At 45.6% G+C, this 18,982-nt stretch overlaps 1 protein-coding gene across 1 annotated transcript in view; it reads left to right on the forward strand.

Moving 5' to 3' along the window:
- The window catches only part of LOC148453451 (delta-like protein B), an 86,579-nt gene extending 67,873 nt beyond the window's left edge, over positions 1–18,706 (forward strand). The window contains exons 6-10 of the mRNA XM_088462094.1: positions 7,004–7,365; positions 11,849–12,068; positions 12,421–13,054; positions 14,315–14,426; positions 18,010–18,706. Of these exons, the coding sequence (XP_088318220.1) occupies positions 7,004–7,365; positions 11,849–12,068; positions 12,421–13,054; positions 14,315–14,426; positions 18,010–18,015 (1,334 nt within the window). The 3' untranslated portion in view covers positions 18,016–18,706. The remainder of the gene's footprint in view (positions 1–7,003; positions 7,366–11,848; positions 12,069–12,420; positions 13,055–14,314; positions 14,427–18,009) is intronic.
- The last annotated feature ends 276 nt before the right edge of the window (positions 18,707–18,982 follow it).

Raw genomic sequence — 18,982 nt, forward strand, 5'->3', positions numbered from 1 at the left:
TAGATTGTCACTTACACACATAATTCTTTTTTTTCTATTACAATTACTGTGTGTGTGGCCAGCTTTACTTCAACATAGTGCTTGATATAACTAGATTAGGACCTGATTAGTAAGGGCCTGATTCAGATGTGGTCGTTAATGCATTAGCAGTCGCGATTTTGTACACAGCTACCGTGCACAAATATGCTAATGCTACGGCTGCCTGGCAATGTTCTGATACGCCCACCGGCGGCCTCGCAGATCTAAGCAACTGCATAAAAATTACGCAGCGGCAGTCGCAGTTCCTTTGATGATTCAACCAACTGAATAACCCTATGGATGCGCAGAATGGCCGAGGGGACATAGATGCCGGCGCTATATTTTCTGCTTACGAGATCGCAGAGGGAGGCAAATACAGGCCCCGAAAAAGCGTCACGACACACCCGCCTTTTTTGCTGCCACTCCCTCTTACTTCCCGCAAAACGGCCCCCCTGTCTGTCAATCACTTGCGAACAAATCCTCACTGCAACCGTAGTCGCATCTGATTGCAGTACAAACGCCGCGCATGCGCATTGCGGCTAAGAGGCATGCGCAGTCCACTGATGATCGCTCAGCTGCATGAAAATAGAAATAGCGTCCATGTCTGAATATAAGGCCCTAAATGAAGTCATCTATCCTCTGTGTCCCAATCATCCGCGTTGCTCATGGTAAGACTGGATCGGCAAACAAAGGATCACTACATAAATGATGATGGTAATTCGATAAGTTTAGATACAAAGCTCACTAGTGTTAGACACTTTCATGCATACAGCGGAACCTTGACTTTGTAAGCTCTGACTTATAGTGTCACAGTGATTTCTCATCCTTTATCGCTTACCTATACATAAAATGTAGCTCTTTACCCTTTATTGAATAGTCCGGGTATTATGTTAGCAGCGATATCTAGGGGCACCTCTGTACTGTTTGTTTATGGCCTCCTTCCAGCCTAAGCCTTACATGCTGTGATTTGTGAACTTCACTAAACACATTAGACAGAGGTATAAAAGGAAAAGAGTCAGGGGGCTGCACACAAAGACATAAAGGCAGCATATGGTGACTGGTTATGGGACGTCTCTACCCCTCGCGCCCTGGCAGACGGACTTCAAGGTAAATAGAAGTGTGTAGGGGGCTGGGGACATGTGGCTTTAACCAGATTTCATTGTGAATAGCGAAGACAGATTAATAACCCCCCTCCTCACACATCCCCGCTCCCCGATTGTTCTGTGCACAATAGAGACAGGCGGCCAGCATTAAGCACCCCCTCCCTCCCCCTAGGCAGGTGCTGCTTGTGTATGGGGCCTATAGCTGCAGTTACAACATATCATCTGTCTGCCACTCAGCTGCCACAGGGAAAGGTCTAATAACACAGGGACTGATGAGGGACAGTCTGATACAATGATCCACTGATGAGAGCTGTGACTAGTGCAGCACGTTTACAATGCAACATATAAGAGGCCTGTTAGCAGCACATGGACAAAACACGTTTACTCCTGCTGAACTCTCTATTTATGTATTTATCTATCTTTCTCATGGATATCCATTTATTTTATATAGAATCTAACTTTCTTTAGAGATGGATATTATAAATAATCATATTAGAAGGACATACACACGATCGATAGATAGATAGATCGATCTGACATAGGAAGATGAACATGAGACAGATTATTAGACAGATATGACACAAATAGATGGACATGGGATAGTCAGGGACGTGGCCTGACCTCGGCTTTGAGCACCAGCCAGCGCTAGTCTAGTTTTTGCTCCACCTGTCATAATATAATTTCCTGCTCATCTGCTGAACAGACAGAAAAGCAAAGCAGCACTCGATGCTTTCATCTCCCCTACAGTACACAGTGGGAGTGGTAGGAAAAAGAATCCATACATCCGAACACGGGAGGATGAGGATTTATGCAACTCCCAGTCTGGCTTCGCTCAGGTGCAATGGCGGATTCCATCTACTATACCTGCTGCTTCTACTGTGTAAGGCAGTGGTCTATGATAACGCACTAAAGGGGCCCATTTATCAACATGAATGCGCCTGTCAAACTTGCAGAAAAAGTAGTTTCTGCATTGCCTCATATGTTTTAGTGGGATGCAGTCAGGAAGCCGATGGTCGAAATGCCGACCGCTGCTTCCCGACTGTCTAATCCCGCAGGGGCCTAATGACAGGCATCGAAATCCCGACGCCTGTCGTTTTACCTACACTGGGAGCCCGACGCCCGGCATACCAATCGAAGGTAAGCCGGGCAGTGGGCACGGACAGCCACGGGGAGGGGGGCGGGGGGGTTAGGTTAGGGGCACCCCGGGGGGACTTAGGGTTAGGGGAAGGGGGGGTTAGGCACACCCGGGGGGGGGGGGCTTAGATTTAGGCACCCCCCCAGGAGACTTAGGTTTAGGCATTTACGGGGGGGTTAGGCACTTGTGGGGGAGGTTAGGCACCCCTAAGGGAGGGTTAGGTTAGTAAATACTAAAATTACTTACCTGTCGGGATCTTCACTGCCGGTCTTCGAGCGTCAGGTGTTTCAGACCGATCCCGTTTCAGTAATAGGGCCATTCATTAAAATGCACTGAGACCCCGATGTGGGACGCGCCCACTTGTACTAGTATGGGGAGGCTTGATCAAGCGGGAACTAACACCATCTTCTCCACTAAGCCTCGCTACTACCTATAGGAAGGAGACCCGGATTTGTAAGAGGGATTTGAATCCCTCCTCTTCCTCTGGTCCTCGCAGTGCACATAAGGTCTCACATTCACAGTATCACTGCTGGGATGGAATTGGGCAGTGATTACAATGTTGCTGATTGTATTGGTGGTGAAAGTGGTAATGTTAGGGCTTCTTTTTGGTGCAGCTGTACCTGGGCTCCGTGAACATGGCTCTGCGTGAGTCCTGCTCCGTGTGTCTTTTCCCCTCTTTGATATGTGTGTCTTCTGATATCTCCACTCAGCTGTCCTTCTCACTCTGGGTCACAGATGTGGGGAAGCCTCGGGTGTCACATATCTTGTCTGTGCTGTGGTTGGGTTACTCAACCCTTCAATTGACTGCATCCATTTCATAGCTCAGAGTCCCACCTCCACAATATGAACAGTGCTTCTCTCTCTACCAGTTGGGTAGACCCTTTGGTGTTCTAGAGAAGGGTACTCAAATGATTTAAAGGTAAAAACACAGGCTACACAGAGTTTTTAGTTTGGGTTCATACCATGGCAAGGGCACAGGAAGCCTCTTGGTACTCCCAAGCAAGGTCACCGATAGCATGGTCATGCCATGGTTCTAGGGAGAAGTGGCCATAGAGGGCTTGTGATTCGATACAAGCTCTTCACTATCTTGGGGTCAAGCCCCAGGCACGTGCCCCAAACCTCCCTTTGTCTAAGGACAAACCTGGATAGATAAAGTTGTGTGATAAAAATCTGCACATTCTGAAGATTTTTGCACCATTATTTGCGCTTTATTTAGTTTAAAAAAATAAAACAACCGCCGGAGAGGTCCCGCCGAAACCTACCTCTCCGGCGAGTGATTTTCGGCAGCCCAGCATCAGCTGATGCAAAGAAAACTTCTTTACGCATAGCGCACATGTGAGCCGGTAAGGCCACACATGCGTGCAAGGCAGTCTCGACAATTTTGGACTGTGCATGCAAGGTATTAGCTGCTCGCACATGCTCAAAAGCCCAATCAGCTGATCTCAGACTGCACATGCCTAAGCCGTAAGGCTGCGCATGTGCAGTAATGCACCTTACTAGCGCGAAGTATGGGGAAGCTGGTAAGGCACACATATAATCTGCGCATACGCAGGACCCGTTCTGCTCATGTGCAGAATGGGTCCTGCATGATCAGGCAGATCACAGATTGATAAGCAGAGGCATTTAAGGAGCAGGGGCAGGGATGGCCTGCTACCAGGATCTGCGTTCATGGATGCAGTTTCCTGGACTCGCAAGCCGGCCAGCCTGCGTAAACTGAGGCTTACTCAGCTGGCCGGTGTCGTCCACCATCGCGACCTCGGTCGCAGTGCTGGGATCGCAGATGTAGCAGGGGGTGTCGGACACCTCCTTCTGCATTTGCATATTTGCATGGATGGAATTGCAAAGCTGCTTGCGTGCAGCTTTGCAATTCTGTCCACTACTTAATCACCCCCATAGACTATCTCTCTAGCACCTATGCTGGTCAGTTTATATCTATGGCTAGCATGCTGCAAAAGGAAACTGCAGTGATTTTGAAAGAAGGGTCCTGGTTGGGGTGCTTCTGGCAAGAGCTACGGATGAACAAGACAGCTGACTTTGGTAATGTTTCACAAACAATGGTGTCTAAGGCATAGCCGTAACTAGACATTTTGGTGCCCTGTGCCAGAAAGAGCATTGGTGCCCCCCTCATTTTTCAAAGGGACATAATGCACCCAAAAAAGGGCCATGTCTTCATGGGGAAGGGCCAGGGAAGAAATAGAGGAGGCCAGGAGATGCTGGGGATTAAATAAGAGGAAGCTACATGCAATAATGATAATAAACAGAAATTTGACAGGTCCAAACAGCTCCCCCTGACCTGTGGTGCCCTGTGCGATGGCACCGGCCGCACTGCCCTAGCTACGGCCCTGCCTAAGGGGACCTCAGCAAGGAACTTCAGAGGGAAAACAGGATATTTGCATCAACCCCAGGCACTTGTAATTGATCGTCCACTTGGCCAACAAAGACGCAGCTTTGGATTGCCATCGGGCAGCCATTGCCGCCGGGTCTTCTCTGCCGGGGCCAGGAATATCTGCATTGGAAGACAGAGACCCTGGCCTCACCATTTTGTAAAATGGTTCCCCATCGCCACCCCCAAATGTCAATCATGCTGCGGCTTAGGGGACACTACGATCGATCTCCCAGTACAAGATCTGCGCATGTGCAGACCAGTAACCAATGGAGATTTATGCAAACTGTTGGCAAACACGCCCATCGTCTGCTAAATTGATGGGGGTAGATGGTGGCACACATCAACAAGTAGTTTACAGGTTGCAATACCGGGTTACGTTTCCTGATTTTCGACAGGCAGTGAGAGAGCTCCAGCAGGCCGTCCCATCCTTTTATATGTGCACAGTAACATGGAGTAGTCTACTAACCAGGCTGGTACTTGATCAGATGACCATAAAACTATGACCTACTGAGATGGAGGCCCACGCGCTCTCCTCCATCCACTGCTGGGACTATGAAAACTACTTTTTAAATAAGCCGAATAGAGTGAAAAGACCTCCTTCCACTACCTAACCCCATTACCACAGTCTATTGCTACATTGAAATTCCCCTGTAGGATATAACACATTATTTTCTTCAGTTTTGAGGAATTACAGTTCCTGGTACCCACTTAGAAAATGTGGGAAAGGAGGGTATGGCTATCTACTTAAATAATAGATGTCCTTCATCATCCTTGTTCTCATTTTGATATGACTGCAGTAGAAACAGAACTGTTCGTATACCTACATTAATAGCATCTGTCCATACGGTGAACTCATTTTTGGAATGTGTAAGTTAGCACTAGCTGGGTCCACGGGGCCATCTGTAAGGACCATAAAGCCTTCTCTGCTTCTGGATTCCACTTACTCATAACTGACTGTTTTGCCCAGAACCAGTTTTTTAAGCAGCCTCTATTTTATTTTTTATCAGATGTTTTACAGAAACCGGTTCCAATCCCAGGTGATTTACTTCTAGACAACACTTTCTATAATTGCTGGCCAATCCTGTCTCACAAATAGATTCTAACCCAAGCTGTTCTAAGGGTAGATGTGACTTGCCGTTAGAGTTATGGATAACCGTGACTTCAGCCTGCTGTCTGTCTTGTCCATCATTCTCTGGTCAGCCAGTTTTTCACTTTAATAAACTAACATTCTCTTACTCTGTAGAAGATAGAATAGAGTGATTAGCACCATAATGTCAGTGTCAGCCTGCTCTATTACCCCAGCCATACTAGAGTCAGGGCCTTGGGATATTCAGAGGAAATGCCTAGGAACGTTGCCGAAACGCTATCAAACCTTCTAAATAGGACAGGAGGAAACATTACCCAGGGATGAGGTTATGTTCCCGGCGTCCGGAATGCTGGCCGCCAGAATCCCGATAGTAGAAGCTACTCAGCATCACATTATTTAGGTTCATCATTTGACTGACAATTTGCAGCAACATCTCCAAACTTTATGAAGTTGGGACCTTCCTGGGGCAACTTTGCAGTTCCCAGGTCCTGAGCCTACAGCGTCCTCTTCCAATAGAACAATCTTACAAAATAGTACGGATCTATGTTTTGGAGCTAGAAGGGGCTGTGAAATAAGCATTAGCCCCTGAGCTGCAGTCAGCTGTTTTGGGATCCCAATAGCCCAATGTCGCAGGCAGGGACCTCAGGTACCAACACATACAGGACCACAACACCCTCTTCCATGACCTGTAATCCTGTCACTAGTTCTGGCTATAACCTTGTCTTGGTCAACTGAAAGAGGTTGTGCATTTGAGAACTAATATTTATAAAAAAAAACCTGTAGGGACTTTAGGGCAACACATGGGGGAAGTGTTAAAGGTAAATAACTGAATTAATGAAGTGAAACATTTAATTTTACAGGTGGCTTATTAATGAATAACAGGAAAGGATTATTTGCAGTAACTGTATTAGCATTCATACGTCTGAACTTTTTCAGTTGAGGATTCAGAACTAATGTATGAGAAGTTGGCTACACAGGCTATACCATGTTGGGTTGTGCCACGTTCTCCCAGTGGCTTGTCCAACTTTTCTGCAATGCTAAACTCTTCGATCAAGGACTTTCTATTCATTGTACTTTGACAACTTTTTAATTTTCGGCATCCGACCATAGAAAACAGTAAGATTGCCCTTGCATGGACAGACCCAGTTGCTTGCCAGGGCATCCAAAGGGTACAAGATCCCTGTGAGAGATTTGCATCACCCCCTTAATAAAATAAAATCTGTGCCTCCCTAGCTTTAGAACTGTCATTTGATTCATTGCTTCTTTTCTTGCAGCGATCTGTCTTCCCGGCTGTAGCGAGTCTCACGGTTTCTGCGAGATGCCCGGGGAATGCAAGTGTCGCATGGGATGGCAAGGGCGACTCTGCGACGACTGCGTGCGTTACCCTGGCTGCCTGCACGGATCCTGCTCCCATCCCTTCGAGTGCACTTGCGAAGAGGGCTGGGGTGGCCTGTTCTGCAATCAAGACCTGAACTACTGTACCAACCATAAGCCGTGCCGAAATGGAGCCAGCTGTACCAACACAGGCCAGGGAAGCTACTCCTGCAACTGCCGCGCTGGTTATACGGGGACCAATTGTGAGATAGAGAGCAATGAGTGCGCCAGTAATCCATGCAAAAATGGAGGCAGCTGTAACGTAAGTTTGTACAGTGAGCTCAATTAACACTTCAAGACATCTCTCTGCAGGTGGTGTAATTCAGGGTACCCTGCGTCTTACTGATATGTTCTAGCCAGTGACAAGGCTGACATCACTCTCCGGTGCTTTCACCTAGTGGCTGATGCAGCGTTGAAAGCACATTGGCTTTGCGTGCGTGTTTTTGGACTGCGTACGCTCATGAGTCAATGTGCAGAACTAGCGGTAATGCAATGTCATACACATTTCAGTTGCGCTTCCACATTTGCAGATGAATAGGCGGAACGGATTCACACACAGGCTAAATTCTGGGCCAGATTAACAATGGGTCGAATGGAACTACAGCCACAGGCCTCCACATAAAAATAGGTCCATCACCAAGACAGCATGATGATGACCAGCCACCAGCTGGCCACATGGTAGGCCATAAATCCATAAGTTTTAAAATTGCATTTTCATTTTCTTTATAAAATGACGTCGTTTTTCTACGACGTTGACCTAGTTAGGGAGACATTGGTCCCGAAACTGTAGGGGCTGTACACGCCCACATCGACTGGCCACACCCACACAGCACTGTCATAGGTCCGCCTCACACTAGACCTTTGATCATTTTAAACCGCAGGCCATGAGGCTCTTAATCCGGTCCCGGCTAACATCAGTGAGGATGCATCAATGGAATTGTGGGTTATACAAAGCTGTGCGTACACGTAATTAGGCATTTTTCAGATACGCAATTTTGAACCAAAGATATGTCTGGTGCTAATGCGCACGTATAATGTTAATCCTATGATCCCAAGCGCTCGGATGGGGGCGGACTGGCCGCATAAATGCATATAACTCTGCGCATGGCCAAATATATGCATTTAGGGCCTGATTCAGAGTTGGGAATAGAGAGAGATATCCCTCTCAACTGATCATCTTGGTGAAACCATGCTGCACTGCAGGTGGGGCAGATTTAAAATGTGCACAGAGATTTAGATTTGGGAGGGAGGTATCCAAACTAACATCTAAATTGTAGAGTAATAATCAAGCTGTGCAGTATTTGTGGGCTACATGTAAAAGCAGCCAGTATTTACCCTACATGCAAAAAAAAAAATGTATTTACATCCCTTGCATTGGTTTGTCCAGGTACACAGTTAAGTGCGATCTCTCTCTCTATTCCCAACTCTGAATTAGGCCCTTAGTTCCGTGCACGCAATGTGAGAGCAGTATTGGCCGACTAGTGTTCAAATCTCCATCAGCCCCCTAGATACCTTTTTGCTGACATAGTAATGCCTGTAGTTATAAGGAATGTCGACAATTATAGAGGTTCACAATGTGTAATTTCTTAACAGGAACACTGGTATATTAATTACAGACTTGACTTATTCTTAAAGATAGTCAGGTGCTTCTGATAATCATCTGGAAGATCTGCAGTTAGTGGGACCATAACACCAAGCCTAGAAACACTGGTCTAGAGTCATCTCTTCTGGATTTGGCTGAAATGAAATGTCTCTTGCTGGGATATCGGCTCTGATAAGAGCCCGTCCTGGCGAAGAGTAAGAAGTAAAGTGATAGCTTATGCTTCTGGGTACGGTCCCGGCATGCCTATTGCACATGCACGGTCATCGTGATACTGAAGCCTACAAGCTACATTGGGCTAACAATGTCTAAGGTGGCGTTAGCTTCTGGGGCTAAGCTTGGCAAAGTAGTCATTGTCACAGTAGTCATATACAGTTATGGGGACAGCTCTTGTGAACAATAGCAGAGAGATTGCAGCAGAAATATCCAATTTCTGCTCTGGTACCCTCATAACAAAATGGCCACGCTGAATAAATAGCACGGGAAGCTTCAGAAAACCTCTGCTTTTGGAGGATTGACTGCAAATGTGTTTTAGTAAATAGACCCTTTGAATTTGTCCAGAGATTATCTGCATCTGAGAGATCCCTAGAAGTGACGTGAAGTGAACTTTACCTATCATGCAGTGGTGAGATCCGAAGTCTACTAAAATTATTTGAGTTGACCACATTTTAGGCTTAGCAAGAACCCAGATCAGCTCTATCTAGTCCTAGATGGCTTGCCCAAGTCTCAGATACCCACATTACTTTGCTGCTTGGTGATCTGAATAAAATGTCCCGTCCTCCTTAGTTGAACTGATAATATCTGGTGATGTTTCCGCTAAGTGGCCATATGTGTGTTGTGGAATATGCAGCTCCACACCAATATATTATTGATATGGATTTCCAACGCGAGTGAGATGCAATTAATAAAGTGTTTCCTCATTGCTCAGTATGAGCAGGCCTATGTAAATCTCAGATACATATGGGGTGCATAATTGGACCTTCAACTATCTGTTCTTGTTGCCGCCCAACTCCCAGTCCAGATGTCATTTTATATAGCTGTCACTATTTTCCTTCCCATGATCTAGATTCCACCTTAGGGTTGGATAAAGAGGACCCGTGAACAGGTTATGTAAGGAAGCCTCATACCCATGCAAGTTGCGTTTGATATGTGTTTTACTAACATTTGTAAGTGTGAAAAAAAAACATGTAGGGCATTATGTAATGGCCTGCCAGATGCAGGCATGGGTGCCACTCCAGGAAGTTGGGCCGTATTTATAAAGTGGCAATCATTTAAAAGGCAAAAACCAAACTTGCCTCTTAAATTATTGCCACTTGAAAAACACGGGCTAGCCCATCGGAATCGCCACTGGGCCCACATCTCGCAGACTATTACATTATGCCCATTAAGGGGGATTCTCTGAAAAATGTTGCAATGACTATAGATGCAAGTAACCCTGCCAATGAGTGTGGTAACACTGGAAGCAACAAATTCTTGTGCCATTCGCATGCGTTTTACAAACGTTTAGAATCAAGGTGAAACCCTTTTACAATCCGCCAGGAATTTTTGTAGCTTTACAGCTGTAGTTGAACTGCAAGTGAGAGAGCACGCAGGACATGCTGGGAGTTGTAGTTCACACTCAGCTGCATAAACACAGCACAGGTATAGACATATTGTCACACAAGTACGTATACACTCTACACCTTAACATACATAGAGAACATATGGGGTAGATGTACTAAGCCTTACAGAGAGATAAAGTACCAACTAATCAGCTCCAAATTGTCATTTTTCAAACACAGCCTGCAAAGTGACAGGAGCTGATTGGTTGGTTCTTTATCTCTCTCCACGGCTTAGTGCATAATGCCAGAAAATAATGAATTCAAATTTCACATTTACAAATATACTTATTATCCTATACATAAAATGACATTATATTACTGGCTAATTGCTTGTTTCCCATTACTTGCACAGTTCCCTGTTGCTGCATCACAGGTAATTCCCCCTGGCACGCACGCACTCTTTCATTAATATTATTTACACATTTCCATAAAAGCAGCAATCCCACATATGAGGGTTTTATTAAGTTTAAATATCATTCGTTAAATTCGATGTAAGCATGCATCTGATGTTCTAAGCTGCTCTTCCACAGATCATTACTCCTTTAGATGATTGCAAAGTATGGCTGCCTTTCACACAGACACTGGTTCACAGCTCTCAGCATGTCATGTGGAGGCAGGAGATGAGTGGGGGGTTACTGAGGTGATAGAGCTTAGAGGGGCATTCCAACACCTCTCTGCTCACTACATCATGATGTGTTATGTGACTGCATACCTCCAAACATGACCCTCTCCAGGAGGGACATAATGCTCTGGTCCTGGACTTCCCTGGTAAGTTATGATTGGTGGAGGCTCCAGAGGCGGGGCTGCAGCACAGTTCAAAATTAAAATAGGGGAGTCACACCAACTGCCAGTGAGTCCCAGCCAGTGATGTTGGGCAGTGTCTGAAATGACAGTTGGTGTGGCTCCCCTATTTGAATTTTGAACTGCGCTGCAGCCCCGCCTCTTACCAGGGAAGTCCAGGACCACAGCATTGTGTCCCTCCTGGAGAGGGTCATGTTGGGAGGTATGTGACTGTGGTTGCTGTGGTAGCCCATAACATTGTGCAGAATTAGTAGCAGCCTGAATAAACAACCTATATTAAAATCACATCCTTTTTTTTTTCATGGGATTGCTGCTTTATCTCCAGATCTATATGTGTTTTAGTAATATGTTCATATATACACTTGGTCCTCACTTGTAACATCTCCTTTTTCTCTTCGTGTCTTCACACATTTTCTCCCTCTTCTTTCATTAACCTATTTCCAAACTCCCTTTAACTGTGTAACATTACTCACTACTACTACTTCCTACCCCTCTCTGTCCACCTGCTCGCTGTCATCTGGTTTCTACCATAACATACAACTATCTTTTCTTTGTCCTCGCTTCACCCTTACATTTGGGTGAAATACTTCTTCCCTCCTTCTTCATATCTCACTACCACCAAACCCTCTATGCTCGACTTGAACTTTTTTTCCTCCAAAAATGATCTTCTTCTGCTCCTTCCTATCTGTCCCCTCTCTCTCCTCCCCCCCCCCCCCATTTATTCCACCGTCCACCCTCCCCAGGATCTGGAGAATGACTACAAATGTGTGTGCCCGCGGGGATTCTATGGCAAGAATTGCGATATCAGCGCCATGACATGTGCCGACGGTCCCTGTTTTAACGGCGGAACCTGTGTAGAAAAGAGTTTTGTGGGCGGCTACGTCTGCCGCTGCCCGGTCAATTACCATGGATCAAACTGTGAGAAGAAAATCGATCGCTGCACCAATAGTCCATGCCTGAACGGTGAGTCTTTGCTGTGACCAGTCGCCATTTTTTTGTGGACCACATCAACTCATGAGGGGGTACATTTACTAAAGTGAGAGTTTTTGGAAGTGGAGATGTTGCCCATAGCAACCAATCAGATTCTAGCTATTATCTTCTAGTAGGTGTTCAGTAGAATCTGATTGGTTTATATGGGCAACATCTCCACTTCTAAAAACTCTCACTTTAGTAAATATATCCCATGTTATCTTGCGGTGGGGCCAGGAATACCACAATGCCATGTTCTCCACTGTTCCTGTCTGTGAGCAGTCGCTGAAACTCTGTACAGTGATGCATCCTAAACTGATCATCTCTATATCATTTTTTTGTTTAGGAGGTCACTGCTTGGATATTGGCCGCAACGTAGTGTGCAAGTGTCGCGTGGGATTTTCTGGACCCAAGTGTGAAACAAACACAGATGACTGTGCCAGCAACCCGTGTGCCAACGGCGGAACTTGTGTGGACGGACTGAACACGTACACTTGCTCTTGCACCCTAGGCTATGGAGGTAAAGACTGTACTCAGAGAGTAGATGCCTGCAGCTCCAGACCTTGCCTTAACGGAGGCACCTGTTTCACCCACTTCAGTGGCCACGTCTGCCAATGCCCTGCAGTGTACATGGGCTCTAGTTGCGAGTTCAGGGTGCAAGAGCCAACCTCCTCATCATATTATGCTGATCCCCCTTCCAGCCTGGCACTGGCGGCATGTCTGGGCCTGTTCACTTTGTGCTTGCTTGCCTGCGGGATGGTGCTGCTCATGAGAGGAATTAAGAAAGGACTAATCAACCAGAAGGGGATGGTTAACCATGACCTAGAGCCCAAGAACAACCTGAAGGAAAAAGAGCCCTTCCTCATCTCTCCGACCCATTTCAAGATGCCCAATCAGGACTGCCTGAGAGAGAAGTCTCGGAGCAAACAGAAACTCCTCCCAACATCTGACATGGAAGAGGAGAGAGACGGAGGGCGCCGGTGAGTAACTGTTGCATCATTAACGCATTAGCATTGGTGACACTATGATAATCTGCTGCAGGCTGTAGCGGTATCATGGATAAGTAGCGGTGATGTGCACGTACAGGTCTTGATTCTAAGCCGGACGCATCTGCAGGCGCTTTTCCGTCCGGACGCTTGCTACCGCATCCTACATGAGTATCCACCCGTCCATGCCCATTATAGGGATTTATACCCACTCCATGCTGGGTGCAAAAGATACGTCAAAAACAGGTTTCCCAACTCTATATGCAATGCTCCAAACAGGCGCAGAAGTTTGTCTGGACGCCCACGAGAAGCCTACAATCAGTGGCGGCTCCAGAATTGGGGCTGCAGCACAGTCCAAATTTCAGATAGGGTAACCACACCAACTGCCACCCCAAACGCTGCCAAACATCGGCGGCCAGGACTCACTGGCAGTGGTTGTGGTTCCCATAATTGAATTTTGAACTGCACTGCAGCTCCACTTCTGGGGGCACCACTACCCGCGAAGTAGATTTGTTCCGTCTGCTGCCGAGAAACGCCCATTCCATGTAAAGTAAGATCCATCAGAGGACGGGTTCCTCCTTCCGCACTTGTAATCTCCGTCCATATATGCATAGTTCAGCTCATGCGCAGTATGCGATGGCTTTCTACTAGGGATGGACATCGGAAGCCCGGAATCGAATAGTTGCCGGGCTTCCGACATGAAATCATGCGTTGCAATGGCAACTAGCCATCGCATCGCGATGGTATAGTATCGGCAAAAAGGGGGGTGGGACCTGTGGGAAATGAGGTGGAGCCTCACAGCAAACCCCGCCCACACCACTGTGGGGGCATACCCAGCACTCTCCGAGTAGCTGTGCTGCACCCAGATTCCCCCTATACAGAGAATAGATGCCGTGCGCATCTATTCTGCTGCACACCCGCTGCTCTGCTATGCAGGGTTGTGTGCTATGCAGAGCAGGATTGTGTGCTCCCTCTCCACAGCCAGCCATCGGTTGGGCATCGGAAAGCTGCATCCGATGGCTGGCAACCATCGAATTTCCGTAATTTTATGGAAAAAGTACTTATTTTGGAAACATCAAAGGTTTCTAACCATCGACTTCTGATGTCCAACCCCACTTTCTACAGCGCGTGCGGTATTTGCAGACAGCCGCGGGATCTTGCTCCCTACTCCGAGTCAGGCCCTGCAATGGTTACCTGCTTTACTCTTTTTTTTTTTTTCCCCTCCGATAATAATAAACTATTCATGTCTTACAGAACACAGTCAGATGTCCGGCACTGCAGTGCTAAGGATCAGCTCCAAGACGCCCTCTATCACCCCATATTCCTGCTGCCAGGCCCCTCTGAGCAGTGTGTGTTCGCTACTGAGGTAACTATCCCGACATCCTGGTGACTTCTACAGAATCGCACAAAGCTGTAAATATCGTAGGGTCAGGATGAGTGTTTATGAGGTTTATGTATCAGGAATCAGGCTTTGTGGAAGATGTCTTTGTCATGTACTATGTTCATTTACATGGTCAAAGGTTTTACATAGCGATGACAATTAGTGTTGCATCAGTTCTACAGCATACCTCCCAACATGACCCTCTCCAGGAGGGACACAATGCTCTGGTCCTGGACTTCCCTGGTAAGAGGTGGGGCTGCAGCGCAGTTCAAAAGTCAAATAGAGGAGTCACACCAACTGTCATTTCACACACTGCCCAACATCACTGGCTGGGACTCACTGGCAGTTGGTGTGACTCCCCTATTTGAATTTTGGACTGTACTGCAGCCCCACCTCTGGAGCCTCCACCAATCATAAATTACCAGGGAAGTCCAGGACCAGAGCATTGTGTCCCTCCTGGAGAGGGTCATGTTGGGAGGTATGCTACTGCCTTCATGAAAGTCTTTTTAAAAACACACAATTTATACTATCAAGCAGTGTGCACACCACAAAGTACAGAATGAACACAGGGCCTGATTCAGAGCCGCTCGTAAGCGGCCGCTCGTTCGCTCCGAGCGATGTTCGCACATCTGCACATGCATATGGGTCGTAATGCGCATGCGCCAACCAGTCAGTGCGGTCGGAAATCGTTTGTTCGCAAAATTGCGAGTGCCTGCTAATTTGAGTGACAGGATGAGGCGTTTGTGGGTGGTAACAGGGGAAGGTGCTTGAAAACGGGGAGTGGAGATCCGAACGCAGGCGTGCCAAACGGTCAAAACGGGCATTTTAAGGGTGTGCATAATTAACAAAGCAGCGTCATAGGCCACGTCACTTGGTTGTCTCTTCGCCTGAACTGTTCGCATGATTGCTGTAGGAAAATCCAACCACAAGCACTGCGAGCAGTTCAAATGCCTTTCGATGTACTCGATTAATTTAATAAATAGCGGAGATGACGTATGATGTGAGCGGCCAGGGGGCGTCTTTACAAAATAGCGAGCGCATGTTTCGTTCGCTCGCTCGCTCAGACATAGAGGCATCAACAGACCGCAAAGTGCGAGCGCTCAATTTAAAAAGCCGGCCCCTTTTTCTGAACGAGCGAGCGCAAATAGCGTCCGGCTCTGAATCAGGCCCACAATACATTCATTGTGAAAGGCATATAGACAGCATCATAAAATAACAATGAATAACGGGGCCTTCCTCATCAGCAAACACTAAAATTAGACCAGATGACTATAGTCAACGCAACAGAGATCAGCCATCTTGGGGAGGGGGGGGTATGTCAGTCTCTCAGAAAGTCACCACTTAGAAATGTTCAAAGAGCAGACAGGATGCACCGTCTCTGTGCCTGCATAGAGTGGAAGCATTTGTCGGATTATCAGGGAGCCCCAGATGTGATCAACCCTTACTGACCAGGGGGTATATTTACTTAACCTTCTAAAACATACAAATGGAGATGTTGCCCCTAGCAACCAATCAGATTCTGTGTATAATTTTCCAGAATGCAATAGAGAAATGCTAGCTAGAACCTGATTGGTTGCTAGGGGCAACATCACCACTTGTCTGTTTTAGAAGCTTTAGTAAATCTACCCCCAGGTCTGGTTGTAATCTACCACTAGCTCCGAACCGGTATCCAGTAAGTATGGTGTCAGAGTATTATTATCTAGTAGGCACTACATAAATGAGGCTTTAACACTTGGCGGGTATCGTTTCAGCATGTTCTATTGTAAGAGAGAGTCATTTATATAAAGATACAAATAGAAAATTACGGTCTACAAAAATTTGTGAGTGAAACCAATTCTAGAAGCACACTCGTCTCCAATAAATACACCCTCCCCACTGTATTTTATTTATATATACAGCGAAGTTAAGGGGCTGACCCCCAAAATATTTTAGCGCCAAATTTAATTTTTAATGCTTTGATGTTTCAAACTAAATGCAGTTACGCTGACTCATCCTCATAGCAGGCCAACTGTTCCAAACCCATCCAGGATGCCAGTAAGTACGATGAAATGGCAGAATATAGCCGCCCCAGAATACCAAATTCCTAATGGCACGCTTATATATTCCCCAGTTGCCAGCATTATTTGCAAAATTTTAATTAGCAAATGCCAATATATTTTGGCTTTTTCTAAAACATATATTGGGATCACTTAAATGCTGCAATGATCGTATCGCGATTCTGACTAACTATAACACGTGCACCAACAACTGAGGTATGCTAAACTGTACCAACAACTGTTGTAAGCTAAACTGTACCAACAACTGTTGTAAGCTAAACTGTACCAACAACTGTTGTAAGCTAAACTGTACCAACAACTGTTGTAAGCTAAACTGTACCAACAACTGTTGTATGCTAAACTGTACCAACAACTGTTGTATGCTAAACTGTACCAACAACTGTTGTATGCTAAACTGTACCAACGGTATGCAGGAGGGATGCTGACGGTCTAAATGCCGACTTTTGGCATCCCAACTGTCTAATCCTGGCAAGGGTCTAATGACAGGCATCAAAATCCTGATGCCTGTCATTTTACCTACGCTGGGAGCCCGACGCCCGGCATCCCGATCGAAGGTAAGTCGGGCACGGACAGGTGTGTGGGGGGGTTAGGTTAGGGGCTCCAGGGGGGGGGGACCTTAGGGTTAGGCAGCCCCCCGGGAGGGTTAGGCTACGGGAAGGGGGGGTTAGGGGAAGTTAGGGTTAGGCACCCCCATGGGTCACATAGGTTTAGGCTGCGGGGAAGTTAGGGTTAGGCACCTCTAAAGGAGGGTTAGGGTAGGGAATTAGGTTAGCGGTACTTACCTAACTTACCAGTCGGGATCTTCACCGCTGCCGGGCTTCCGCTGTCGGGATTTGAACCATGCGGCCGGCGGTAAATCATACTGATTCCGTACTAACAACTTCTGTATACTAAACAGTACCAACAACTGTTGTATACTAAACTGTACCAACGACTGTTGTATACTAAACTGTACCAACAACTGTTGTATACTAAACAGTACCAACAACTGTTGTATACTAAACTGTACCAACAACTGTTGTATACTAAATTGTACCGACAACTGTTGTATACTAAACTGTACCAACGACTGTTGTATACTAAACTGTACCAACAACTGTTGTATACTATTACTAAACTGTACCAATAACTGCTATATACTAAACTGTACCAACAACTGTTGTATACTATTACTAAACTGTACCAATAACTGCTATATACTAAACTGTACCAACAACTGTTGTATACTAAACTGTACCAACAACTGTTGTATACTAAACTGTACCAACAACTGTTGTATACTATTACTAAACTGTACCAATAACTGCTATATACTAAACTGTACCAACAACTGTTGTATACTAAACTGTACCAACAACTGTTGTATACTATTACTAAACTGTACCAACAACTGTTGTATACTATTACTAAACTGTACCAATAACTGCTACATACTAAACTGTACCAATAACAGTTGTATACTAAACTGTACCAATAACTGTTGTATACTAAACTGTACCCTTCTGTCTCAGGTTTAACCCATCTTAGATACAAGCTGTGACGCCATCCTTACAGTACTGAAGAAAAACTACCTATTCTTCACTTCTATAAAATAGACTTTAATTTATTGAAATATCAATACATGTGTATATATTTATATAGATGTATATATTTTTATATTTATTACACACATTGCTGCTAATGAAGGACTGCAAAAAGAAAACCAAACAATTTCAAGACCAAAGGCTTCAAAACAGAGGCGTTCCAAATCCCATTTCTATCTGCCGGACTCTACAGCGCCCCCGATAGTGTTTTCCGCGTGGGGCGCCAGGAAAATGGACAGTAATTACAAATCTGACATTATCAGAATGTAGACAGGACCCGACCTGAAATGGTTCAGGAGATGAACACTCAGCTTTTCCAAGTTATAACAAGCAAAACCTCATAAGCGGACTCTTGTTTTTATTTATTCCTCGTTTCCGATCCAAAGTGATTATTTATCTTATAGGTTTATAGGTTTGTTACCGTTGTAAAATTCAGTTTTATTAAATGTATATTATATTCAACCAAAGGACACTCTTTGTTGCTGTATGCTTATTAGTTAGTTCATGCTAAAAGGTTGAAATGCAAATGTTTGTCTTTATGATGTACACACAAAGATATACACACAAATGCAAATAACACATTCTACTGGTTGTTACTATAACAAGTCACACTGCTAAATAAAATATACCTGGATTTTAAAATGTGTATCATTTCAGTTCATATTTAAAAACATAACATTTACCAGTATACGGGGTACAATTGAGTATACCAGCCTTATATTGTATTTCAGTAATTTCCCTTCAATCAGAATAAAACAAAAAACATTCACGGACGTAACCGCTGGAAAATCAGTACTGTCAAAGGCGGTCACCAAAAAGGGGTTGATTATTTTCTAAGAAACTTTTTACTGGGTCAAAATAAAGCAGGTGCCAACGGTCAGGTTAATTTTTAGGAGTGAGC

This window comes from Taudactylus pleione, unplaced genomic scaffold, assembly GCF_031769625.1.
Source record: "Taudactylus pleione unplaced genomic scaffold, aTauple2 ptg001150l, whole genome shotgun sequence".
NCBI classification, from domain to species: domain Eukaryota; kingdom Metazoa; phylum Chordata; class Amphibia; order Anura; family Myobatrachidae; genus Taudactylus; species Taudactylus pleione.